The 24,599-nt window shown below is 52.3% G+C and overlaps 10 protein-coding genes across 10 annotated transcripts; 6 read left to right on the forward strand and 4 right to left on the reverse strand.

Moving 5' to 3' along the window:
• Positions 1-532: 532 nt before the first annotated feature.
• PC9H_004426 (uncharacterized protein) lies at positions 533-784 on the forward strand (the record flags this gene model as incomplete). Its single annotated transcript, XM_036774010.1, has 2 exons — positions 533-685; positions 773-784. 2 exons carry the CDS (start codon positions 533-535, stop codon positions 782-784), a joined length of 165 nt encoding a protein of 54 aa, XP_036635483.1.
• A 593-nt stretch (positions 785-1,377) lies between these two features.
• PC9H_004427 (uncharacterized protein) lies at positions 1,378-1,864 on the forward strand (the record flags this gene model as incomplete). The annotated part of the gene is made up of 3 exons (XM_036774011.1): positions 1,378-1,572; positions 1,633-1,695; positions 1,775-1,864. 3 exons carry the CDS (start codon positions 1,378-1,380, stop codon positions 1,862-1,864), a joined length of 348 nt encoding a protein of 115 aa, XP_036635484.1.
• A 1,725-nt stretch (positions 1,865-3,589) lies between these two features.
• On the reverse strand, positions 3,590-5,262 carry PC9H_004428 (uncharacterized protein; the record flags this gene model as incomplete). The annotated part of the gene is made up of 7 exons (XM_036774012.1): positions 3,590-3,633; positions 3,686-3,828; positions 3,885-4,069; positions 4,132-4,195; positions 4,249-4,458; positions 4,526-4,842; positions 4,906-5,262. The coding sequence occupies 7 exons, from the start codon at positions 5,260-5,262 to the stop codon at positions 3,590-3,592; spliced, it is 1,320 nt and encodes a 439-aa protein (XP_036635485.1).
• Positions 5,263-6,547: 1,285 nt separating this feature from the next.
• PC9H_004429 (uncharacterized protein) lies at positions 6,548-9,600 on the forward strand (the record flags this gene model as incomplete). Its single annotated transcript, XM_036774013.1, has 15 exons — positions 6,548-6,718; positions 6,771-6,895; positions 6,949-7,087; positions 7,137-7,187; positions 7,255-7,260; positions 7,837-7,874; positions 7,927-8,000; positions 8,048-8,146; positions 8,247-8,320; positions 8,373-8,516; positions 8,569-8,605; positions 8,663-9,059; positions 9,113-9,276; positions 9,333-9,498; positions 9,549-9,600. The coding sequence occupies 15 exons, from the start codon at positions 6,548-6,550 to the stop codon at positions 9,598-9,600; spliced, it is 1,737 nt and encodes a 578-aa protein (XP_036635486.1).
• Positions 9,601-11,352: 1,752 nt separating this feature from the next.
• PC9H_004430 (uncharacterized protein) lies at positions 11,353-12,732 on the reverse strand (the record flags this gene model as incomplete). The annotated part of the gene is made up of 5 exons (XM_036774014.1): positions 11,353-11,881; positions 11,943-12,028; positions 12,066-12,325; positions 12,421-12,541; positions 12,595-12,732. 5 exons carry the CDS (start codon positions 12,730-12,732, stop codon positions 11,353-11,355), a joined length of 1,134 nt encoding a protein of 377 aa, XP_036635487.1.
• Positions 12,733-14,426: 1,694 nt separating this feature from the next.
• On the reverse strand, positions 14,427-16,357 carry PC9H_004431 (uncharacterized protein; the record flags this gene model as incomplete). Its single annotated transcript, XM_036774015.1, has 8 exons — positions 14,427-14,529; positions 14,637-14,700; positions 14,763-14,897; positions 14,958-15,342; positions 15,400-15,498; positions 15,552-15,656; positions 15,718-15,862; positions 15,915-16,357. The coding sequence occupies 8 exons, from the start codon at positions 16,355-16,357 to the stop codon at positions 14,427-14,429; spliced, it is 1,479 nt and encodes a 492-aa protein (XP_036635488.1).
• Positions 16,358-17,180: 823 nt separating this feature from the next.
• Positions 17,181-17,933, forward strand: PC9H_004432 (uncharacterized protein; the record flags this gene model as incomplete). The annotated part of the gene is made up of 1 exon (XM_036774016.1): positions 17,181-17,933. One exon carries the CDS (start codon positions 17,181-17,183, stop codon positions 17,931-17,933), a length of 753 nt encoding a protein of 250 aa, XP_036635489.1.
• Positions 17,934-18,531: 598 nt separating this feature from the next.
• PC9H_004433 (uncharacterized protein) lies at positions 18,532-21,105 on the forward strand (the record flags this gene model as incomplete). Its single annotated transcript, XM_036774017.1, has 15 exons — positions 18,532-18,913; positions 18,971-19,047; positions 19,108-19,128; positions 19,187-19,374; positions 19,429-19,514; positions 19,574-19,663; positions 19,718-19,786; positions 19,843-20,075; positions 20,141-20,262; positions 20,315-20,374; positions 20,432-20,517; positions 20,574-20,580; positions 20,639-20,681; positions 20,741-20,998; positions 21,052-21,105. The coding sequence occupies 15 exons, from the start codon at positions 18,532-18,534 to the stop codon at positions 21,103-21,105; spliced, it is 1,776 nt and encodes a 591-aa protein (XP_036635490.1).
• A 207-nt stretch (positions 21,106-21,312) lies between these two features.
• On the forward strand, positions 21,313-22,969 carry ATG18_1 (autophagy protein; the record flags this gene model as incomplete). Its single annotated transcript, XM_036774018.1, has 8 exons — positions 21,313-21,359; positions 21,418-21,491; positions 21,548-21,663; positions 21,723-21,882; positions 21,930-22,488; positions 22,543-22,710; positions 22,765-22,866; positions 22,921-22,969. 8 exons carry the CDS (start codon positions 21,313-21,315, stop codon positions 22,967-22,969), a joined length of 1,275 nt encoding a protein of 424 aa, XP_036635491.1.
• Positions 22,970-23,608: 639 nt separating this feature from the next.
• Positions 23,609-24,598, reverse strand: PC9H_004435 (uncharacterized protein; the record flags this gene model as incomplete). The annotated part of the gene is made up of 1 exon (XM_036774019.1): positions 23,609-24,598. One exon carries the CDS (start codon positions 24,596-24,598, stop codon positions 23,609-23,611), a length of 990 nt encoding a protein of 329 aa, XP_036635492.1.
• Between the last annotated feature and the right edge of the window lies 1 nt (position 24,599).

Genomic DNA, 24,599 nt, shown 5'->3' on the forward strand with positions numbered 1-24,599 from the left:
CAAACCAATGCGAATTGCCCTCACTATTATTGTCATTTCGCGTGCCCTTGCTTTTCGACATCATTCCCATCACGGCTCCACGCTATCTTCATATTTGAACCGTCTCAGGTATATTGTATACATCTTGTCAAGACCCTCCCGAGAATCCCGAAATACATCGGCTTCCGATGCCGCCTGTATGCATAGCATGATTGATACAACAAGACGACAGTAATCCTCACAATAACGAGGGACCCGGTCACTCCGGGTGTAGCGGACCGCATTTTGGCGATACAACGAAGTACCCGAGGCATCACTAGGAACGATCAGGCTTGTATTGTCTATGCTCTGGGACAGCATCGTGCTGCGGCTATTGTGGACGTCGGTCACCGCCCATGCGCTCGTGGGTCGTATATATACTGGAGTGATACTTCGTTCACTCCAACGGTCAGCAATCCCCTGGTAGAACATACGCCCTACTCAGGCCTCCGCCGATACATCACTTCCTCCGCGCACTCGGCGTCCTTCATCTACCCCCAACCGCGTCGCTGCCATGGACTCCTTCACTACCTTCCTCGCTAGCGCACTAGCACCAGAGATCACCTCTCCTGCGTCGATCAAAATCACACAATCGACATCCGACGTGGCAGACATTGAACTGGTTGACTCGGAACGCAACGGCAGCGGAGGCGGCTGCTACTGCGTTGTATCATGAACTTTGCGACCTTGCGTCTGCTCTTCCTCCGCCTTTGCGATATATTATCTTGTTCGTCACATTTAACATCCTTCGGAGTTCTTCTTCTAATTGCTTGTTATACTAATAGCACCGCCATCTCTCATCTGTATCCCTGCTGGCTCAACGCATTATACCATGGATCGGTTTTACCCATCATTTCAGCCGTTTTGGACTGAAGATACCCCCACTTCGTTGAACTGCTTACATTCAATTAGTCGTCCATTATGTTAGACCATCTCCCTCTCTGATTTCTGTTCGCTTATTTCGTTTCAACTTGCCACGTTCCTTGGATCCCCGTGATGTCGATTTTTCCCTCTATCTCTGTATGCTTTTGTAGTCTTACATCTATACCACCACGCATTGTATCTTTATCACATCCAGCTGGTCAACGTTCTTATCTGTAACCTCTTTTTGCATCACTGTACCGATGTGCATCGATTGCACCTTGCCTCCTATTACCCCTGTCCCCTGTATCCCCCCCAACGTGTTTGTGTCGGCTTCGGCATGGCTGTCGGGGGGTCAGTCGCATCGCTGCGCCCGCAGTTTGTGCCGACAGTACTCGTACACCATGCAGACAAGATATAAACTCCCCATAAGACCCTGGCTGGCTCCCCAATCAGCAATCACCTATCAAACGACATCCACCCTATAACCTATAACCCATGGGTCATCTTCTGGCTTTCCTCGCGGGCGCTGGCGTAGCGACGTGGTACGCCCGACGGCACTCACCCTACCACTTCCCTCCCTCCGGCGCCGGGCCGTACCACTCCGCATATCCATCGCAAGAAGAGCGGAACAAGGAATGGGAAGAGCATCGGGCGCGATTTAGGGATATGAGCGCTCAGGCGGGGAGCACGGTGCGTGGCTACGCGATCACTGCGTTGGAGCGGGGGTACTGATATGCTCGACGCTATTAGATGATGGACGTTACCGAAGCTTCGCTGGACGTTATGCAAGTCGCCGTTCAGACTCTTAGAGAGGTGCGTGCCGACTTCCTCTTCCTGTGTTCGTGTTGAGGAGACCAGCCGCTCAATCGTTTTTCTTTTTTCTGATTCTTAGAAGCTCGCGGAACATCGTACGATAAGAATGGAGCATCAGCAGCCTGTTTCTCCCCCGAAAGATCAGACACATAAGCCGCTGGAAGCATGATCAGTCAAATGCCTCTTATTAACGGTAGCCGGCACAACCCCCACTCGTGCTCTAATGAAGTGTAATAATAACATATCTAGCAATTGAACCCGCCGTCCACTTTGAGCACGCCGTGTGGCGGCCAAGGCTATTATGTGTGTCGAAGTACGTCGAGATCCAAGCAGCATGCATCATTGGGCAGTCTCGAGTCTTCAGAGTTGGGCGAACCATATGATGGACGCCTGGGGATTCCAACATGCAATGCCAGGACGTCCCTAGGAATAAGCTCATGCACTGGTATGCATCGCGGAGCAGAAGCAGACGAAAACATCGGCGACGAGCAACGCATCCCGATTGCTGAGTTTTCAGAATTTCAATACTCAAGCTGCATGCCCTACCCCCGCCACGCCACGTCCGAACTCTCCACGCCTCAAGAATTCACGCCTCAATAACTCACTTCGGAGGCCTTCCAGGTGTCCAAAGCGCTAACCGGGGAGACTGTTTGGTACTTCAAGTGCCATTAGTGCCTTTGAAAATACGTTAAGGAGTAGACGTGCATACTCTCAGCGGACACGCTTTCAACGGACGATGCTACGTATACTCCCACCCTAAGCGAGAGCGAGGACGACGATCATCCCTAAGGACTCGGGAGTCCCCACGAAGCTGACTCGGCCACAACTCCCCCGCGTTCGCTCTGTTCGCTACAGGCTTCTACTTACATTCTCGTTGATTATAGGCAGTATGCCACTGACTGGCTCGAGCCACGAACCCGAGGTCAGTGTCGACTGCCATCCTTTACATTTTACAGGAAGGATCTTTCCGTTCCCCACCGCTCCGTGTTCCGTGTTTCGAGCCGCAAGTTGCGAGAATTGCTGCATACCATTGGCGTTCCTCTCCTCCTCTCCTCTCCTCTCCTCTCCTCCGACGTTAGCTGTGGCTCATATGTCTTGGCTGCACGTTGTCAGGCTTCAACGGCTACCCTCCAGCAGCCAGCAATTCGAGCATGGAGCGTAGTGGGCACCCCAATTTGACTCCTGGTGCAACTCGTCGAGCTGAGTACTTCAGTTGCACACAACCAATCCCCTCCGTCTTCCCACCCTCTCCCCTGAGCCCAGGAGGAGGCCTGGGCCGCGCATCTCGCGAGTCCCAACGTGATGACGAAGAGATGCGTCCAAGCAGACCCCAGGCGACAGGCCGCGCCGTCAAATCTGGCCCGAAGATACACGAAGAACGGGATATGCGTATTGTCTACCGACGCCGCGCGGCCTGCGTTAAAATTCGAGTTAGACGCCTAAGTCTTGTGCGTGTGCATGTGCTCGAGAGTCTTGTATGAGCTGCGTCTTGCCCGCGTCAAGATAGTTGCTCAGGCATCTGTCTGGGCGCCACCCTACACCATGCCTTCACTCATTAACATCACGTCGGCATCGATATCGGTGCAGCACGGAAGGCGAAGAGCAGAGCTGCGATTTCGAGACCAATGGGAGGGGGAGACAGAAACTAAAGGCGGGCTCGGATGGATGGCTTGCACTGCCAATATACACGATTCTAGAGAAGGACGGCCGAAATATTGTTACCCTTTGGCCACCGATTTACGTACCGCATCGCTTCCATGAGACCAACGTCGGAAATACCAGAGCATGTCATTTATTCCACGTTTTCGTAGTGAGTCCCTACATCGTGCCATAGCTCACGCATCTGCGAAAATTGAGATATCGTACACAGTCTCGCGTTTCAGGAATGGACGCGCTACGTTGGGGACACAGCTTTGACAAGGTGGCCTTCCTTTTGGCCTTACACAGCCATCACCTCCCCTCACCCAAACGGACACCGAGATTCGATCACTAGATGTATTCGGAGGATCTATGCAAGTATTCACAAATGAAGCCATGGCTGTCACGATAACGATATCCTCACCGTATCCATCGGAGCCCTCTCCGCGGGGGAGGTGGTCAAGGAAGACATGAATATAACTTGCAATATCGGCACTGCGTCACGAATAAGCCATGATTTATATTGCCTATCTCATATGGCATATACGCACCGATATCGATCTGGCATAAGCTGATGGGTATGCCAGATGAGATCATCTCTCCACTGCGGGTCTCTTCGTTTGACGGTAACACTTCGCTCCAAGAAGTCATTGTACTGGTCGTAAGCCATATCCAGATCTTCATCAGAGGGTCCGCCAGCCCACCCTTGGCGATAGACATCCTCTATAAACCAACGCTGATGGTGTAACTTAAAGAGGTAAGGACTCAGTCTCAGACATTGTGTGCTCGTATACTCACAGCGGTAGTGACGTCTTGTGTGAAAGGATAAGAATGCTCAAAAGCTCGAAGAAGTAAAGGAATACTAAGGGAAAGGTGTTCAGCCCCTGGTAATGATTTCGTCGCTCGAGTGCTAACCTCTCTGGCCGCAGGGCAGAGTCAGGTAGGGTGAGCTTTTTCGCGATATATGTCATCATGTCGCCGCGCGCAGTAGCAGCTGACATTGCGAGATCTTTCAAGGAGTGGAACTGGCCATCACTGTTCTCGAAGCATCCAGAGACTTCATCGACAATGGCCGGGCAGCGAGCTTGAACGTCAAGGTGGGCTCCGAGAATTATAGACGTGTTCCTATGAACCAGAAGATATCAAGATCGATCAAGTCCATCGTTGCCACGCATAGAAATGAAGTACCCACGGTAGGCAGTATCCTCGATCTTTCTTGGCTTGATTAACAGCCTGGAGGAATTTTCCCGCCCGAAGCGTGTCGTGGGTGAAGAGCTCATGGCATTTGGGGCACTTGTGCTCGAAAGCGGCCTGAGCGAATCCTCGAGCCCCATTCCACAGGATGTCCTCAGTTTTGCCGCAGAAGGGACATTGTACGGACCTTGTGGTATCGACCCGCATCGATTCAATGGCGTCGAATGCGAATCCAGTGCGAGTCCGCCAGTATTCTGCTGCCAAATGGCATTTAACCTCGTCGTATCCCATCTTGTTTACGTCTAGGGCGGCTAGCTATAAAGAATAGTTAAGGGTAAGGGTCATAACCAGGCCTAGTCGTTAAGTAACGAAACACACTATCATCGAAAGAGGGTATTCGTTAATGCGTTTCAATTGTTTGAAACGAACCATCGAGTCTTCGAAGTATCGCCGAGGGCTCAACATCAGTGAATGCAACGCCAGAGCGACGTCAAGCGGCGGAAGTTCGCGATCCTGCAATGGTTTCTGCTCTTCATCGCTGGTACTGATGATCTTTTCGACCCATAGCTGAAGGCGATATGTAGACCGTTGAAAGAATTCGTCCAGAAGTTGCTCGTCAGCGTTCGCCTGAATCAGTTGGAAGAATGTCCCAAGTACTCTGAGATGGTCTCTGACGTAGCTTTGCGGGATATTGCTCTGGGATCTGATCTTGGGAGCTGTAGGCGATCGCGGCATCGTGTCAAGGATAATCTATCTCTGGTCCCTGGAGAGAGCCTTTAAGTACGCTGAACATACGATCAGGCTCTGGGTTGAGGGTGTGTAGCGTCTACTCATTCTTCCATCCGAAAGTCATTGTGGTTTCCGCATACATCTAATAGCACCGCGCCATGGCCATGTGTACTCTCCCACTTTCCATAAACCATCGATCATCTTTGATTCTTCCGCCTTCAGGCGATTATCGGTACACCTTAGAAACACCAAGGTAGCATCTTACTGATCCTACATTTTATCCGTGGATAGGTCAATCAGTAAAGGGTGTGCAGACTTTTCACTTACCTTTTGGTACTTTCGTAGTAATCTTGAATCCTACGCACCCTTTGATCAATCCTGCTGCTGCGGAACATCAGCGGAACTCATCAAATGATAGGTACATATGCTGTGAACAACATTTAATGTATCCTAAACCCTCGCTGTGAGAATGAGTTAGTGTGCCACGATATACGCTCCCGAAACCAAGTCCTCCAATGATGGCTCAAGCGCTTATCATCTATCATCTTTCCTTCCGACTGCCGAGTCCTTCGCAATTATAGCACCGCCCTCGAAGTTCTCGAACCGCCCTGACACCACTGCAGATATCAGACCAGAGAAATACTGTCCTACCAAGGACGCCACTTGAAAGTACTATTGCGAACAAGGGATACATAATTTGTGCTGCAAGCTCATGATCTAATTCAAACCAAAACCACCTACCCACAGTTCTACTGTGTGCACAGCCGATCCGTATGCGTCAAGTCATTTCATTGCCCACAACATCGCTCGCATCGTCAGGACGCTGAGGGCTGGGAGAAAGAAGGAGGGAACCTCGACTCCCGGGTTGTTGAACTTCCCACATGGAGTCCCGTCAACACGTAATATGCCGTATCAAACGGCCTCGAATCTAATCAAGCAACGAACTGCAGATAAAGTACTGATAAACGTCCAAGCCCTTGCTGGCACCGCCGTGTATTGAGTATTTTTGTTTTGTTTTCTGTAACATGCAGTGCTTATTCTTCACTACTTACTAGGCCTGAAGTTGTCAATCGATAACGGCATGGCGGTGTATTTCCTCACTTGGGAAAAACTTGACATGATACGACGGAAAGCGATTGTGGCGATTGCCAAGGTGTGTGGCATACGAGCCATGAACCAGGCAGTGCCGTTTATAATGGGTGGTAACTGAATTTCAAGGCAGGATTGTCATATATAATCCCTGCTCCTCCCCGTCCTGTCGTTCAGCTGAACCCACAAACACCTTCACTTCATGGCGCTGCACCGCAAACTCGCTGGCAAGGATTCTAGGGCACGTCAGGCTAACATCATTGCGAGTTCCATTCGCGTCTTCCGGGTCATCGAAGGACTGGCGGAGCTCCCGTATCTCTCGCCGCTCAAACCAATTTGCGGGCTGGCAATCGCGGTATTAGACGTTGTACAAGTCAGTCCCTCATGTTCGTTCCATGTATACTTTCTCCCTGAGACATGAACAGACCCTTACGAAATTGACGGACGATCACGCAGAGTTGATTTTGCGTATTCAACAGCTCGCTCAAGTCCTCGAGCCAATGAAAAATGATGCGCGAGCAACCGTCTCAGAGGTGGAAGACCTAGAGAAGTGTGCTTGCTTGCCTCGTTCAGTACTGCGGTTACTAACAGTGGTGGCAACAGAACGCTAGAAGAGGTACTCGTTATACTCAAAGCGGAGGGACGTTTGAGTCGTGTTCAGAGGGTACTCAAGATGCAAGAGCTCAAGAACAACATCTTAACGTGCACCGCAAAACTTGATTCTTGTATTCAACGCTTTACCGTGCGCATGGTCGATGTCAATAAGAACACTTTTCTCACTGATTTCGCAGGTCACATCGTTACTTCGAATATACCAGCTATTGATCGAAGACAGAGACGAGGTTATTCGTTTCTCCTTTCCATGATGTAGCTTCTATTCATTCGGAAAATATTTGCCCTTTTTGACAGATAAAGGTTTTCAGACGAACAGTGTAGGCGCGAAGTCGTATTCGCTGGTGTGAATGCGAGGACTGGGAATGGTGTGTTCCCACCAAAAGACGAAGTAAGAAGGAACGAATGAACGGGATCCGAACGCCACGTGACGAACGGAACGGAGGACGGAAACGCGACCAAGCAGCGCCGCGTGCGACTGCTGGACTCGACTCAAACGCAACGCAACGGAGGGAAGGGGGAAAGTGTACTTATTATTATTATTTCCAGGTAAGTAGCTAGGTACTATATACTATGTAAGTAGGTAAATAAGCACGCTAGTTCTGCGTGTGCTAGTAACTAAGTAATACCTAAGAAAGAATGTGCCGCAGCAGCTCGTGTTCGAGTGCTCGGACCGAACGAGGAAGTAAACGAAGTAATGTAATACGTACAATATACCGTGTATCAAGGGATGGACGATGTCCAATCCCTACAACAGACATAGATTTAGATCATCAGGTTCAGCCGTTCCCCCATGGCAAACTTTACCGAGGTACACTCGGCCGATTAGCTCCTCGAGTCATTGTAAAAAAATATCATCAAGATAACGTTGCGAAACAGATCTTCAGATCTGATCTAGAGCTATTCCGAAGACTTTGGTAAGTTTGATATATGTTTCCGAGTACAGTTCGCTGATCACTTAACACGTAGGCACCCGAATCTCCATAAGCTAATAGGGCAATCACCCTCAACAGCCGAGTTGCCCTTCCTAGTTTTCTCAGAGTGTACGCTATTCCGTGTATCTTGTTTATGTGTTCTCAACAAGCTGTAGATGAATCTGGCGGCGTGATTGGGTATATTGATCGTCAACTAGCGGGAAACGGGTCAGTTGTTGATAGTTTCATGGTGGCATTGCGTGTTGTATGTCCAAGTATTTCCCTCTTGGTGCATATGCTAACTATCACCTTGTAGTGCCAGGGCATCTCAGTAGGTGCTCACGTTCAATAGTTGCAACGCATGCCAATGGCTAGACCAGTCAGGAATGGAATACCTTCGTACAGAATGCATCGGACTTCATCAACGCGAACTAGAGGCATGTTTTGATGTACGTATTACATTGTTGACCTCACTCTTCATCTCTGATATAACGAACCAAGCCGTCTAATATCGTGCTGACACCAGACGGCCAGCCAATTGTTGGGCACAATCTGGTTATCAACGGGCCGAAACTCGTACCTATGCAACAATCGCCGGGGCTAGATGCATGGATGAAGATACAACTTCAAGATTTTGTCAATTCCGTGAGTTACAGAGCCCACTCCATCCGACGAAAAGTATGCCAACCGGCACTAGTTTACATATAGAAAATTGGATCTCTCCGACTGGGATCGTAAGCGCCTCCACTATCTTATCGCTCATTTGTTTGGCTGATCTGTGTCTGCGATAGTGCTTATGGCTCGTAAACACGGACGACGAGCTAGCCACATACGCCTGCTCGAACACTTTACTTCCCATGCCATCCCGAGCTTTTCGGAAGCGGCTGAATGCTTCGAATCACTCCTTGCCTCCCTCGAGCCAATATATCAGCGTCGTGAACTCACCTTCCAGACCATCCGATCTTCAGCGATTCAGACATGGACCGGGGCATATGTCTATCGACCCGCCGACGCCATCGATTGTGCGCTAGGCGACATTGGATACATGCGTGACGATGGGAAGTTTGTCGTCTTGACCAATGAATCAGACCCGGTGGTGCTGAGTGTGTATGAAGACTCAGTGGTCTCATTGAAATCGGACAGCAAGGATATTGTCAAGGGGTCTTCCAACGGGACTGGAGTGATACGGTAAGTGATGGCGTGACTCCAAGTACGTCTGGGAAGAATCATGTTCGATGCAGGCATCAATTTGGGAAAACTCACTTTGCATCAATACGGCATTCCGTAACATCAGAAATATGGAATACTTGGGACGCATGGAGCCATCTCATTGCCCGCGCGAAGCCAATATGTCGGGCGTTCTCTACGGATGAGATAGAGTTGAAGATCACCGATCTAGTCTTCAGTAAGCCTTCGACTTCTTATCCTCTAATACTTTTGAATGACGTATATTGATTGAAGTTGTTGGAGTGGAGGAGAACCTCCGAGTCTCTACCTTCGAAAGGAAAAGTGACTCTGACGAAGTTCCGAGCCACGTCGAATATATAGAATCGGAGAATGCAGAGGAGGAGCCACCTTGGGGGAAGTGGTACCCAGAAACGCCAGACGTGCGAATAACAAACAAGAGGTAAGAACCGCTCTGCGTTCATTAGCCCCAGTTCTGAATACGATTTCCAGCTGGGCGCAGAGTCTTCTCTTCATCCAACTGGAAGAAGAAGATGTGGAATAATTACCATCACTTATTTAGACATCGTGAACTGCACATTATTTGATTCACAACTTTATTGGCTCCGGGATCCGCCGGAACGCCCTTGAAGCAGACCACCAGTGACTTTGTGTGATGAGTTCATCATCTCTGCATCACTTCTTCCTTGAGCCTCTTCTTACCCGTAGTCGCACGGATGTCCCGTATAAGGGAGACAGAGGGACCTGCCAAGACTAGCGGCGGAGGATGGGGGGAGCAGGGGCTGCGTCAGGCAGCGCCGACGTGCGTATCATCGCCGGATATCCAGCGCGTTCCGCGAACGACGATGGCGGGACGAACCAGTGCAAATGTCTGCTTATCCCCGTCGCCAGGCATGGCCTTTCTTATTGGTGCTTTCACCATTCGCAATGCGCGCCGCATTCAGCCCCAATCGAAGCATGAACCCTGCGCAGAGGGCGCTAGCGAGATGGTGGGGAGAACCTATTTGTCGATATTCGTAGGGGACCTGGCGAGCCTTGCGTAGAGACACGTCTGGACGGTCTGGTAGCGCACCTTATGCTGCACCTCTCCTTCCGCCGCCCGCGCCGGTGGTGAACGTTGGAGGTGGTGGGTAATTTGTTTGGAGCGTGATCTGGTTGACGGTTGTCCACCGGCTGTGCATCCTTCCTCCTCTCGCCGCCTCTTCCCATCACCTCTTCGCACACACCGACCGTCCCATGCTCCACATGCTCCCAATCCTCTTCTCATCCACTCTCCCCCGCTCCGCCCACACCATTCTCGTGCCATCTTCGCCCGGAACTTCGTGGCGCGCTAGTGCTCGGGACGGGACGATGATGATGGTATAATGGTATGGCCGCTGTATGGTATTCAGGTATGCGGCATCCTACTCGTGTTCGCGCTTTTGCTGCTGCCTCGTCCGGCAGGCCGCGCCCCTCCTCCCCCTCTCCACTACACGCGTGCATTCACCCGCTCGCCTACGCAAATATCCCGCCAACCTCCGCCGATTTCCCCCTTCCAGTTTCCATCTGGCTGCATGACACCGAAACCAGGGATCCGGAAGGAAGGGTCCGAGACTCGAGTTGGCACGGGAGTAGAGGAGTCAGCGAGGGGGGGAGTTGAACGTCGAGCGCGATGGAAAATCTGCATGTATACGCTGATTTGAGCTTGATGCGCAGGAGGTAGTGCATGTGGTAGTCATAATCATGGATTCGGAGCTTGTGTTGTGGTTGTATCCTGTAGGGTTGGCACCCTGTTCAAGCCCGGATACACGATTTATTGTACGTATACTATCGTTTCGTTTACTTCCTGTTTCGGTCCGTCATCAGCTGCGGCCGCATTCTACGTTAGGTACTAGATTACTTACTTACACATGCGCATTCTGCATGTCTAGTTACATGTAGTACAAGTATATATAGTACCTACATATCTACCTATAAGAATAACAAGAAGTTTCCCCTTCCCTCAGTTGCGTTGCGAAAGTCGAGTCCAGCAGTCGCACGCGGCGCTGCTTGGTCGCGTTTCCGTCCTCCGTTCCGTTCGTCACGTGGCGTTCGGATCGCGTTCATTCGTTCCTTCTTACTTCGTCTTTTGGTGGGAACACACCATTCCCAGTCCTCGCATTCACACCAGCGAATACGACTTCGCACCTACAATCCCCTATTCCTTTGTTTGGTGCATGGGCGCTTCAAAGACGCTTTACGATGGGTATGCATCGTACTAATACTATGCGCGCGGTCACTGCAGGACATGTATATCAAACTTCATCGCATTCGTGATTCATGATAGGAAAAGCGCAGAGAACATGACACCTATAAGTGATACCAAGCCCGACGTCACGATGTTACCACCGTTGTCCGCCGTTTGGTTCGCATTTGGCGCGCTACCTGTGCCCGTCCCCGATGACCCGCCGCGTGTCCCAGCGGCACTGCTCCCTGACGCAGACAGCGTCTGGGATGCAGGCGCAGCACTCCCCGACGGTGTGACCGTGGCGAGCGCAGCGAACAGCTCCGTGCTCTCGAACGGCACGCAATCACTCGACGCCGGGACTCTCGGCTCGTACGGCAGCGTCGTAATAACACCCAGGGCCTCAGGGGGCTGCGTATACGTCAGCACCGCACCATTAAGAGTGTATACCCCAGGGAAGTCCTGGTTCTCGCCCGCGCACGCCTCGAAGGTGCCGTTCTGCGCGTTGTTGGGCGCGTTGTAGGCGCAGCCGATGCGGTCGTAGATGTGCTGGCAGAAGCTGGCGGCGTTGGGGCGCGAGGGGTCGCAGGCTTTGAAGCAGAAGGCGTCCCCGCCCATGAAACTACAGGGCCGGGCGGGGAGGTCAGCCAGGTGGGTACGTCAGTGAAGTGAGGGGGACGCACTTGTGCCATTCGATAACCTGCGTGAACGAGTTGTTGTTCCCAGACCAGGCGGTGGAGTAGACCAGACCACCGAGCGGATTGCCACGCTGCATGCAAACGTCAGGATCGTGGTAAGCGATGCACAGGCAGCAGTATACTCGCCAGATCAGCACCGTGAGGGTCGAGCTCTCCGCCGAAATCGCCGGTTTGGATGTTAATGAGGCGCTGGTCGATGAAGCCGACGACCTGGACGTAGTCGGGCGTGCGCATGAACTGGACGCCTTTGAGCGCGCCCGCGGGGATGAGGCGCGTGCCGCGCCCGGGCTTCGTGCACCACGCGACCTCCTCGCCCTCGGTGTCGGGGATCGTCGAGTTGGGGTTTATGGGCGCCCATAAGCAGAAGTCTGCGAACCGCGTGTAACGTGCAGTGGGGTGGCTGTGTGAGCAGGCGGGCCCGGGTGCGCAGGGAAGGTCGTGGGAGCTAGGACTCAGTACTCACCGTCGAGGGCGTTGAGGAAGGAGGTCTGGCACAGCGAATTCTGGTTCTCGGTCGTGGAATTGCAGATGTTGTACCCCGTCTGCGTCCCGCGTATGAGTTGTTCGGAGTCGGCTTGGTAGGGCTGATGTTCTCTGTTGAGCATCAACTAGGGCTGGGGAGGAGGCGTGTACTTACCAGGCCTGTGGGATAGGCGAAATGCTTCGAGGCGAGCGGTGTGGCTGGGAATGTTGCTAGGTTGCCCTGGGCATTGACGACGGTGCTTGGGAGCAGCAGCAACGAAGCGACCAGAGCTGGAAGAGTGATGAGAGCCATTGGGAGGGGAGGGAGGGAGGAGGACGCTTCGGACACACGCCGTCGACAATGAGAAGGGGTATGGGAACTCTACGCGTATATTTAGCCCACTTCTACCGTTTACCCAGGTCCTAGGCCCTAGCCTCATGTCGTGGCAGCGAGTTCCCTACTCATGTACATCGATGGGTGACTGCGAGAAAAGACAACGACGGCGCTTTCCGCTTGTAGACAGTGAAGCTTGAAACCTCCGTTGTCGGGTGCTACATATGGGGAGGGACGGAAGAGTATAGCGAGCTGCCCCTCTCCGAGCCTAGTTCCGCTTGGCCTCTGCGACTCCGCTCCCGTTGTCACTGGCACTAGCCACGGCTCTTCCCCATATCCCCGCCTTCCTCTCAGCATCCCCTTGTGCCGGCGATTCTAAACGCGCACCTACACTTCGACTCCAGCGTTTCAGAACGACGAGTCTCGTCGGCGACTACTTGTATCTCAATGGACGAGACATCAAGGAGCTAGCCCACTCTCTTGAGCTTTGCTTGACACGCGTCGCCACCCATCTTAGCACAGTACAGCAAGGACTGACCTTGTTGAAGAACGCGTGTCAAATTACGCCTCGCATTTCGAAGTTGTCGCAGCTGCGTGAAGAAGATGAATGGGGGACGCATAGATCCAGGGTCGGATCCGCGCGTGTGGATGGGGGTTGAACATCGCAGCGCGTTGGCGTGACTCAAGAGACACGTCGACGCTTCTGTTTATCTTATTTGTACACCTATGTTTGTACACCGGCTACCGATAAGCGCCTCCCGCGATGGCGCACTTACGATTGTAGATGTAAACGATGCAAAAAAGCCCAGGGGCAAGCTATGGGGATAGGAGGGCGATGGCATCAAAAGAGACTGGATAATTATCAGTGAGATACCAAGTAGGCTAATATCTCTCACCGTTACGCGCATCGCGGGCTTAGGCTTTACGTCGGCCTAGGTCAAGGCGTTGCAATTCCGAGCCTGGAGTTCATTCGACTTGAGGGCAAGGACGGCGCTGGAGGTTGCGACGAACAAGAGTTGCAAAGGAATAGGGTGATGCCATTGATGAAGGGAAAGCATAAGGTGTACCGTGGGTCTACGTGTTTCCCTCAGAATATTGAACGTTTAACGTTGAATATTGGATGGCGCTGCACGAGGCAGGAAGGCAAGACACGACTGAGCGCATTCGGGTCCCAGTTTGCCGTGCATAGCACTCTTGATCCATGCAAGGCGCATTAGCTACCTCGAATGCGCCACAAAGAGGGCTTTCGCTGCAAATTTAAAAAACCTGCAACCCACGAAAGAGACAAAATTTGAAGGAATGCCGGAATGAGGGCAGCGAAGCAGAACCCCGTTACGGATGAAAACGTGAGCCAGGCCCAAGGCTGTCCAGGCTGAGCGCTGGGGACTCGAGAAAATCCCGTCGAGTGAAAGAGATGATGGAAGGAAGGAAGGTAGAGCCAGAGGACGTGGCGTGGAGGGGGTCGGGCAGCGGAGTTGAAAAACACCAGATACTCAGCGACAGCTGTCGACTCGTACGTTGCGATCTTGGATCCGACGGTGGTCGATTCGAATTTTATCGAAAGTCGGCACCTTGTTCGTCTATATTACTTTGAGTCTAAATACTCATGATGTACTGATATCGCCCAGAGTATCGTGGATAACTGCCCACCGACAAACCCTCTATTCTGTGTCCTACAGCAAACCAGGATACGGCCTCTCCCCATCAGGGTGGTAGAGAATTAATCGCTTATCCGTAAAGTTTTCCACATCGAATCGCCCGTAACCTGATGACCCACTACACAATGCAGGCCGTAAGTCATGAGTTACAGGGGGGAAGGGAGAAATACAAAGAGTCATGGCAAACACACGAGGAATGTGAAAGATATGGCACTGAGTACTCACCCAAGGCCCACCACACCTACATATGCCTCGGAGTGAAAGGTCGGCCCATTAACGCTAGTGACGCCTGTGAATAGAGCGCCATAATCAGCGAGCGAGTCGAGTACACATTGGGAAGTATTTACGTACCAGCACGAATGCGTGGTGCAACAGACATTGCATAATGGATGTTTGTCGTCCACAAGGCCGCGCTGAGGGAGTAAGTGGTCGCATTCGCCATTTCCACGGCCTCATCAATGCTGTTAACCGACATAAAAACCGTAACTAAATAAACATGAAGCCATCCTCAGTTCTGAAGAGCTAAACGTGTAACCGGGGACTTACCTGGACCGAAAGACTCCTCCCTCCATATCCTCATCCCCACGTTCACATCCGCAAGTAAATGCGGCTGCACGACCGAACTTTCGTGCTTCAAATCTCCCAGCACAAGCCTCGCACCACCGTCCACCGCCTCCTGCATCATGCTCACTATGTTCCGCGCAGACGCCTCGGAGAACAGCGCTCCCAACTTCACCTGCCGGTCACTCGAGCGCGACGGGTCCCCCGCCTTGATACCCTCACAAAGGCGCTTGACCTCTCCCAGCAATTCCTCGGCAACGTCCTGATGAACGATGACACGTTCAGAGGACATGCAGACTTGACCGGAGTGAGCCATGGCTCCGAAGACGATGGATCGAGCGGCTTCGTTGATATTTGCGTCACTGAGGACCTGGATGGAGACAGCAAAATCAGTGAACAATATACGCAGAAGGAGAAGGAGACGTACGATGACGGGTGCCTTGCCCCCGAGCTCTAGGACACAAGGCTTCAAGGACTTGGCAGCCTCCATGGCTAATATCCGACCAACGCGTTCACTCCCCGTAAACTGATCACCCACCCTCATGAGATATGGTGATATTGACAATGACGCAGACGTACAGCGATTTTGCGAATCATCGGATGGGCGATAATCTCTGCCGTCAGATGCGGCGCCGTTTCTGGTGAAATCGAAATAATGTTGAGGACGCCTGATGGTAAACCCGCCTGTCCATTCAAGTAGTTCTCCGTGAGCCAGTGTCACGGGACGGAGACAACGATGGCTTACCTCTGCAAAGAGATCTGCAACAATCGCTTGGCTGCGTGGACTGAGCTCGGAGGATTTGAACACAATCGTGTTCCCACAGAGGATGGGGACGGCAATGGTTCGTAGAGTTAAGGTGAGCGCGGCATTCCATGGTGCGATAGCGAGGCTAGTGGTGTCATCAGCGGTGCGTAGTCGATTGCCTTGATAACTCGACTCACATCACACCCAAAGCCCTCCTCTGCGTGACGGCCTGCGCCCCCACTACGCTTCCACTAACGAATGACTCGCCTTTCAGCTCATTAGCCATGCTAGCCGTCGTTCTGAGGAAGTTCTGCGCTACCACCCACTGCCCATACCCCCATCCGTCGGTTGCCGCCGTCTCCTCACACTGGCTAGTAATCAACGCTCGCTTGTACTTTTCGGTGATAATGAGATCGGCTGCTTTGAGGAGTATGTCGCGGCGGTGCCAGGGGCTCGTCTTCTCCCATGAGACAAATGCTCTGCTAGCTGCCTCGATGGCGTCGCGGCAGTCCTGGCTGGACGCGGTGGAACACAAGCCGACGACTTGATGTGAATACGGATTAAGGACCTCGAAGATGGGAGGTTCGGATGACGACGGTCTGTATTCTCCATTGATAAAAAGCTCGGTGAGCGGCGGCATCGCTTGGATCGTTGTCTACTGAAATCGTGGAGGGCTGAGCACCGATGCAGCACTGAGCAGATGAGAAAGTTACACCATACCGAAGTTGCGGACCGACCACTAGAGCATATGGGTGCATTTTCACACACAAGAGATTCCAGCACGCCCAACGCTTTGCCTCCTCATCCGCTCGAGTTCGGCGACGAACGAGAGACAGTGGTCGTGGTAGGCGCGTCCTTAGGCGGCCTCAGGGGCGAGGTCACACGCAACAGGTACAAGTTTCTTCTCTTCCACGAACTCAACCTTTGCTGATTTGTAGCAATTTCATACGCTGAAAATACCCTCTTATAGATCCAAAACGATATTGACGATGACAGCCCCTCGAGCATTCCTTCCGAGGGCACTCGCGTCGAAGACAACGTAGTTCCTTGCCTTGCGTTTCGTGTCCGAGCCACAGATATCCAGGGCGATGCGCGGTTATGCACTATCATGCCTCGCGTCTCTACGCGTTGATGATGGAAGGGAAAGTTAACGTGAGCTCAATGTCTCAAGTGGGGGTTGGCAAAGAGCTTACAACAAGTCAGTGTTTGCCCAAAAGCGTGACGCCTTTGCCTATCGCCTCCATGCTTCAAAGCTTCATGTCTCATCTTCCGGAGCCCCGCAGCACCTTCCATTCTCATTCATCATTTGACGACACGTCCGGCTATCGACGTGGCCCCTGCAACTCGCTTCCCCACATCTCTGCATCATCGATCAGAGAGAGCCTCGTGATTTCGACGTGTGTCTTTATAAACGCTCTGCATTCGACATGTGCTAAGTACTCTCGACTCCTGCGCCTGCCATCATGGCCGTATCATTCGCCGAAACGCACTGGCAGCAACTACTTGCGAACTACTCCGAAGGAACCATCGAGATCATCGGGACTCTCGTCTTCCACCTCATCGCTTTCTATGTTCCATGCATAATTTACGCATCGCTTGAAGTCCTCTTCCCAGCGTTCAGTGAATCCCACAAGATCCAGCCCGCACCGAAGCAACCAACCCGCCCGGAAGTCTGGCAATGTCTCAAAGTCGTATTGCGCAACCAACTTCTGTCCTTCTTCCTCCAGCTCGGCTCGGTATACTTTACGTCGGGAACAGGCCACCACCCTTTCCGCTTTGACGCCAAACTCCCTGGGATCGCTGAGGTGGCGTTCCAATTCGTCGCGTGTATCCTCTTGCGCGAAATCTCCTTCTACTACGCCCACCGACTTCTCCACATCCCCGCTCTCTACCCAAAGATCCACAAATTCCATCACCGATTCACCGCTCCGGTAGCCCTCGCTGCGCAGTACGCGCACCCCATCGAGCACGTATTCGCAAACATCCTGCCGATATCCCTTCCGCCACAGCTCTTCCACGCTCATATCGTGACGTTCTGGGTGTTCATGAGCTTCGTGCTGTTCGAAACGGCAACGGTTCACTCGGGGTACGACTTCTTCGGAGGGGCAGCTAGGAAACACGACCTTCACCACGAGAAATTCATGATATGCTTTGGGACTATTGGGCTGTTGGATTGGTGGCATGGGACGGACGAGTTCAAGAGTCGGGCTGACTGACGGGGTTGTGTAGTGCATCCCTTGATGGGCATCTGGTATATCTCCCCTTCTGTAAAATCATCCCGCAGCATAGAATGGGAGTGGATATTCACATTGAAAAATATCCATGTCTTGCGGCGCTCCTTCGGACATTCAGCAAAATGCGGCGAGGCGAAAATATCGTTCGCATGAACTTTACAAACACGGCCCACCGGGACCGCCAGTGCCGCGGGCTGCCGCTTCGATGGTATGCCTGCCCGTCTCTGCTCATGCGACTATCTAAAAATGCACGATTTATTTATAAGTCCTCGTACATGCATCGTATCACCAGACCGTAATTCGGCGCAGTATCCAAGAAACCCCGCGCGTCAAGAACAGGGCATGACGCAGTGACCACCTCGAACGTGTGTTGTATCGACGATAAATAGGTCATCGTACACAGGATGCTCAGGTACTCGTTAGTCACTTGTGCTCTACTATGCTGGCATGAGCAACGGAGTCTTATATTTACTCTTCTCGAATTGCCTCCGTGACTATAGATAACTTATTCACTACGAATAAAGCGCCCTCATCCACTGAACTGAAGGTAAGGCCCCTGATATCTCATTATCTACTAGGCATGACCCGCGAGACGCAGCTTTCTTTCTCCAGCCGGCTAGCGGCGCTAGCATTGCTTGGCCTGGTTCAAGTGGTATCGGGAGGAGCAACAACTCAATCTCCAGCGCTCCCAGCCTTGACGTCTCCTCTTGGGCCCGTCGTCAACTTGGGATTCGCCGCCTTCGCAGGAAACGATACATCGCCTGCCGGAGAGCCTCACTCGACGGTGACTTTCTTCGGCAATATACCGTACGCTCAGCCTCCAGTAGGAAACCTCCGCTTCAGAGCTCCAAGACCGCTAGACGAAACAATCAGAAACCCTGCTCGTGTTCCCATATCCGATGCACGGGACTGGGGCGCTCCTTGTATTCAGCAGCCAGCGCAAGTTGGAATCGGCTCTGAAGGTTGGTGGAATTGTCTTACTCGTTCTCATGTCATATTTCTGACTTTCGACCATGTAGATTGCCTGAAGTTGAACATTTGGAAGCCTTCGAGCGCATCGGAAGGAAGTAACCTTCCCGTCATTGTATACTTCCACGTACGTCTTACCACTTTGAACTTGCGGGTTGCAAACTGGCTGACTTGCCCTTGGCGAAAGGGAGGTGGTTTTTTTGCGGGGGTAAGTTTATTTCATGTCTGACCACGACTTCATTGGCACTTATATCAGATTGATCAAGTCGCCTCTTGGGTTTCCCTTTTTCGACTGGCTAACACAAAATCAAGGTATCGTCGCCGTATCTGTTGCCTATCGACTTAACCTCCTGGGGTTCCTGGGGGGCGCTGCTGTCGCTGCTGACGGAGACTTGAACGCGGGACTTCGTGACCAGCGGGCTGCATTGGAATGGGTACAGAGGAATATCCATCGGTTGATCTATCTCGCACTTGCCCCACTCTCGTTACTGATCAACGATGTCCACAGATTCGGGGGGGATCCAGACGAAGTGACGATTGCAGGCGAAAGTGCGGGAGCTGCGAGCGTGGTCATGCAAACGGTGGCATTCGGCGGTACGCTTCGTAAATCGCAGCGTATGTCAATTCATCTCTGATGACCTACAATGTTTTAGGATCTAAGCCGCCTGTTTTCAAGCGCGCGATTACGCAATCGATTGGATTTGGGCCAACGCCTACTTCGGAGCAAGTCGAAGCTACCTTCCGTACGCCTCGTCTATATGGACTAAGAAAGAAACTGACTTGCCCGTTCCTTGTAGAAAACGTTTCTGCCGTAGTTGGTTGCTCAGGACGGAATGTTATGCAATGCTTGCGCAACGCCTCCATAGGTACGAATATCCCTTCTGTCGATGTAATCACTTACGACCCTCATCGTGCTTGATAGGTGCTATCGTCAGTGCAATCAATCACGCCAGTGTCCCACCTGTGATTGAGGGACCAAACGGGTTTCTCCCTGATCTCCCTTCACATCTTATCGTGTCTGGCAGGCTCAACAACGTCGGGTTCATTGGCGGCCATTGTACCAATGACGGGAGGACTTTTGTGGGCGGCACACCCGCACAATTCGTTTCGGAGGATGATATCAGAAGACTGCTCTTCGCTCGTTACTCAGGAGTGGTATGTACTCGTATTGCTTTGACTAGCAAAATATGGACTCATACTTTTATTTGATTGTGGATTAGACTGCTGCGACGATGCAGCGGGCTTTTGAACTCTACCCAGCACCGGACGTGGCTGGGAGCCCGTTCAAGACACAATACGAACGCGCTTCACAGATGTCTCAGGATATCGTACTCGGTTGCATGTACGTATCAGGCGTCTCTATGATATTACGCGCATCTCAAGGGCTTTTGCAGGGATCTACAGCTCGCTCAAACACTTACGAACCGCGGCGTAGATAATGTATTCACATTCAGGTTACAACACTTAACTCACCCTTCGCCCTCAAACCGAGATCTTACCTCCTGTTCTAGATGGAACTCTCCTCACGCAGTTTTGTTCGAAGAGACCCCTTTCGAAGGAGTCATGCATACATCTGACCTATACTTTCTGTTCGATGGTAAGTGAGATTGATGAGGGGCTTCCGGCCGCGCTAAGATCACTCTGTATGCATAGGTACCGTGTAAGTTACATGATTGGCTACGGGGGTGAATCGGACATTCACTTCGTGTCTGGTTTAGACGTTTACCCAATGCTTTGAATTCTTTCAAAGCTTTCAATGAAGTGTGTCCATTTCACTGTGGATCAATTGGCATCAGAGCTATATGTTGATTGTGAATCAGAGCGAGGCAAGGCTTTCTCAAGAAGCGATCGGCTTCTGGACTTCGTTCATCTCCTCAGGCAACCCCTCCACGGAGAATACACCGAAACGCATCACTTGGGCCCCCTTCGTGTCAAACACATCGTCAAATGCCACCAATATCACCCGTAATCGTATTGTATTGGAGAGAGGCAGCGATGAAGTGGCGCAGACAAACTCAGTGATCGAGTCGATTCCGAGCGTGGAGTTCGAGCGATGTAGCTTCTGGATGAGCGCAAATGTGACAGCGGAAACGAGGGTGTAGTCATCGCGAGCGTCTCAGTTTCACGACAGATTTCGATTATATCGATACCTCCACAAGCAGAGCTGCCTGTACTTATGAAGTGATCAAAGGAATCAGAAACACGTAGAACACGGCCACCCTTCTCCAAGTTCTGTTTGCCAGGTGACCAGCAAAGCAATATGTCCCACAGTCACAGATATATACCCACGATCACAATCGACAAGCAGCTCTTGACTTGGTCGTTGCGTCCCTGTTTCGCCCCTTCTCGTCACCATCTACGATACCGTCTTCGACCCTCTCAGCGCTAGAGGATGGCGAACGCTAATCTACTTTACGCGAACTTCAACCAGGACTACTCGTGCGCCGCTTACTTCGAGTGTTAAACACACAAAATGGGAGCTAATGGCAGTACGCAGATGCGTTTCGGTTGGAACGCGGAAGGGATACAGCATTACGAATTGCGAGCCATTTGGAAGGGTCTACACTATGAGTCAGTTCGCTCTGCTGGATATGTCGCCTCGAGATCTTATCTAGTGGGCTTCGTAGACAACGGCGCGCGCGGTATAGTTGAGATGCTATTTTGCACTTCTCTTCTCGCCCTGGTTGGGGTCGCAGACGTGTTAGGATCCAGCCCTCGAAAGCTGCAGATAGTCAATACTAAGGTACGCTCCCCTTCGGAATCTTGACAATTCCCTCAGATGAAGATGAACGACTCTTCTAGCGACAAACCATGATCTGCGAGCTCCTTTTCCCCTCGTCAATCCTCGCCGTCAAAATGAACCGAAGGGCACTCGTTGTCGTCCTGGAGACGGAGATATACATATACGACATAAGTAACATGCGGTTGCTGCACGTAATCGAGACGACTGCGAATCCGGAAGGTGCGTTAGCTACTCCGTTCTCGATGTCCAATATTGACATATCCTAGCGATCTGTGCTCTTTCCCCGAATGTGGAGGCGTCATATCTCGCTTATCCATCGCAAGTACCGTCGCCAAATTCTCCGCTATCTGCGTACCCTGGCTCCGACACGGCCGCAGCATCTTCAGCGGCCACCCCTCAGTCCAACGGCGACGTGACCATATTCTCAACCACATCCCTCACCACAGCAAATATAATACCATCCGCCCACAAGTCTCCCCTATCCATCGTCCAAATCTCCCAGAACGGATCGTTGCTAGCCACCGCCTCGGTCAAGGGCACGGTGATCCGCGTATGGAGTGTGCCGAAAGCGGAGAAGTTGTATCAGTTCAGGCGGGGGTCAAGGGAGGCGAGGATATACAGCATCGCGTTCAACTCTGTGGGCTCGCTCATGGCCGTCAGCTCGGCCAATGAGACGGTTCATCTATTTAAATTGGGACGTGGCCAAGACGCGCCGAAGGCTGCTTCGGAGGCGACGCCCGTCAGCCAAACGGGGTCGAACGAAAGTCATGGCGGGCCTCTAGAAGGTGGTTACGAGGCCAAGAAGGGCAGTAGCAGCGGCGTCTCGTGAGTACACAATCGTGTTTCTCTACCTAGTGCATCCTTTCTCATATTCCCAAGGTCGTCCCTACGGCGGAAATCGATGCAACTGTCCAAGACGCTGACGCACTCCGTTGGCGGTTACCTGCCTAATACCGTGACGGAGATGTGGGATCCGTCGCGCGACTTCGCGTGGCTGCGGCTGCCCAGTAGCCCGCTCGGAGTAAGGTCTATTGTTGGGTTGAGCGGGTGCGTTCTTTGCCCTCCGGTTTGTGTCGCGCTGACAGCTCTTTTCACGACCAGTACTATGCCCCAGATCATGGTCGTCTCCTCAGAAGGCTACTTCTACGCTTACAGCATCGATCTAGAAAAGGGGGGCGAGTGTGCGCTCATGAAGCAGTTTAGGTGAGCGTCCATCTGGCATTGTCTCAGCGTGATGGTTTACGCTTGCGTTGACAGTTTGCTGGAGTCGGGGGACGAGAGCTCGAGTGTCAGTATCACAGACTGATATTCCGGCTAGGACGAGGGCCACCCTCGGCCTGGATGGCTACTGAGTTAAACATACATCAGTGCAACCCCGATGCCCAATGATCGCCGACAGCTCATAAATCCCTTGAAGGATATGAAGAGGGTGGTGGCTCAGGATCGGCGGTGGGATGAATACTGCCTCAAAGAAGGCGCACAGCTGTAGTAGCCACCATGAGACAGTACAGCTTTTTGCATGCGGGCGCGCTCGAGGCTGCAGTTTGCTCTGGAACCTCGGAGCCTGATAATTGGGCCGGTTGTGCGCTCTGCCCGATGCTATGAAGCTTTGGCGTACTCCAAACCTATAATCTTGGGCTTCAACGTTATTGTTGTTTGTCGTTCTTACGGCGCGGCAACCCGTCGCGGACGCTGTTCCATACACAAGAAGAGCACTGTCTAATATCGATGATTTGTCTCACACCCACGTTACTCAAGTCGAAGCCTTCAATCCATTCCAGGTCAAAGACAGCAAGTCACGCTCAACGCTGCCTTCGCTGCAGAACTAACACTGCAGAAAGTAGGAATCCTGATTTATATAACCGACACCAATCGCACTTGCACGAGGATACCGAGTCAAAGATTGTATACCTCATGCTTGGTCATCGATCATTGGCGGTTCGTTCTACTCTACACGCGCCCGGCTCTTGAACCTGTCTGTCTGATGCCACCAATCCAGCAAACCAATCGTTCCGAAATAGATCATGAATTTCTCGTGATGCAGATCATGCTTCCTCGCCGCCCCTCCAAAGAAATCGTACCCCGAGTGCACCGTCGCCGTCTCGAACAGCACGAACGCCATGAACAGCCAAAACGTCACCACATGGGCGTGGAAGAGCTGCGGGGGAATGGTGATCGGCAGGATATTAGCAAAGACGTGCTCGATTGGGTGCGCGTACTGCGCGGCGAGGGCCACGGGCGCGGTGAAACGATGGTGGAATTTGTGGATCTTCGGGTACAGACTCGGTATGTGGAGGAGGCGGTGGGAGTAGTAGAACAGGACTTCGCGCATGAGGACGCACGCGACGAATTGGAGGGCTATCTCAGCGATCCCGGGAAGTTTGGCGTCAAAGCGGAAGGGGTGGTGGCGCGTGCCTGAGGTGAGGTGTACGGACCCAAGTTGGAGGGCGATGGAAAGCAATTGATTGCCCAAGACGACTTTGAAGCATTCCCAGACTTCGGAGCGGGTTGGCTGCTTTGGCGCGGGCTGGATTTTGTGCGATTCACTGTACACCGGGAAAAGAACCTCCAGCGAAGCGTATACACCGCATGGAATGTAGAACGTCAGGATCTGAATGAGGAGGGTCCCGATGATCTCAATGGATGCTTGCGAGTGATTTGCCAGCAGTTGCTGCCAATGTCTATGCGCAAACGCTTCGGCCATGGCGCTATATGAAGAAGACGGTGGCCAAGATACACTTGCGGTTGGGCGCCGTTTATAAAGACTGGGAGCACATGTCGTTATCACAAGGCTCCTTGAGGTTCCCTGATCGACGATGTGGGGAATGTCAGAACGCGGTATGCGAATTTCAGGGTCTGTTCCCAGGAGTAGTGCGCTGAGCGGTGCGCTCAACTGCGGAAAGCTGTAGGCGCGGTGCGAGAACGGCACTGCCATC

This window comes from Pleurotus ostreatus, assembly GCF_014466165.1.
Source record: "Pleurotus ostreatus strain PC9 chromosome Unknown scaffold_2, whole genome shotgun sequence".
Classification (NCBI taxonomy): Eukaryota; Fungi; Basidiomycota; class Agaricomycetes; order Agaricales; family Pleurotaceae; genus Pleurotus; species Pleurotus ostreatus.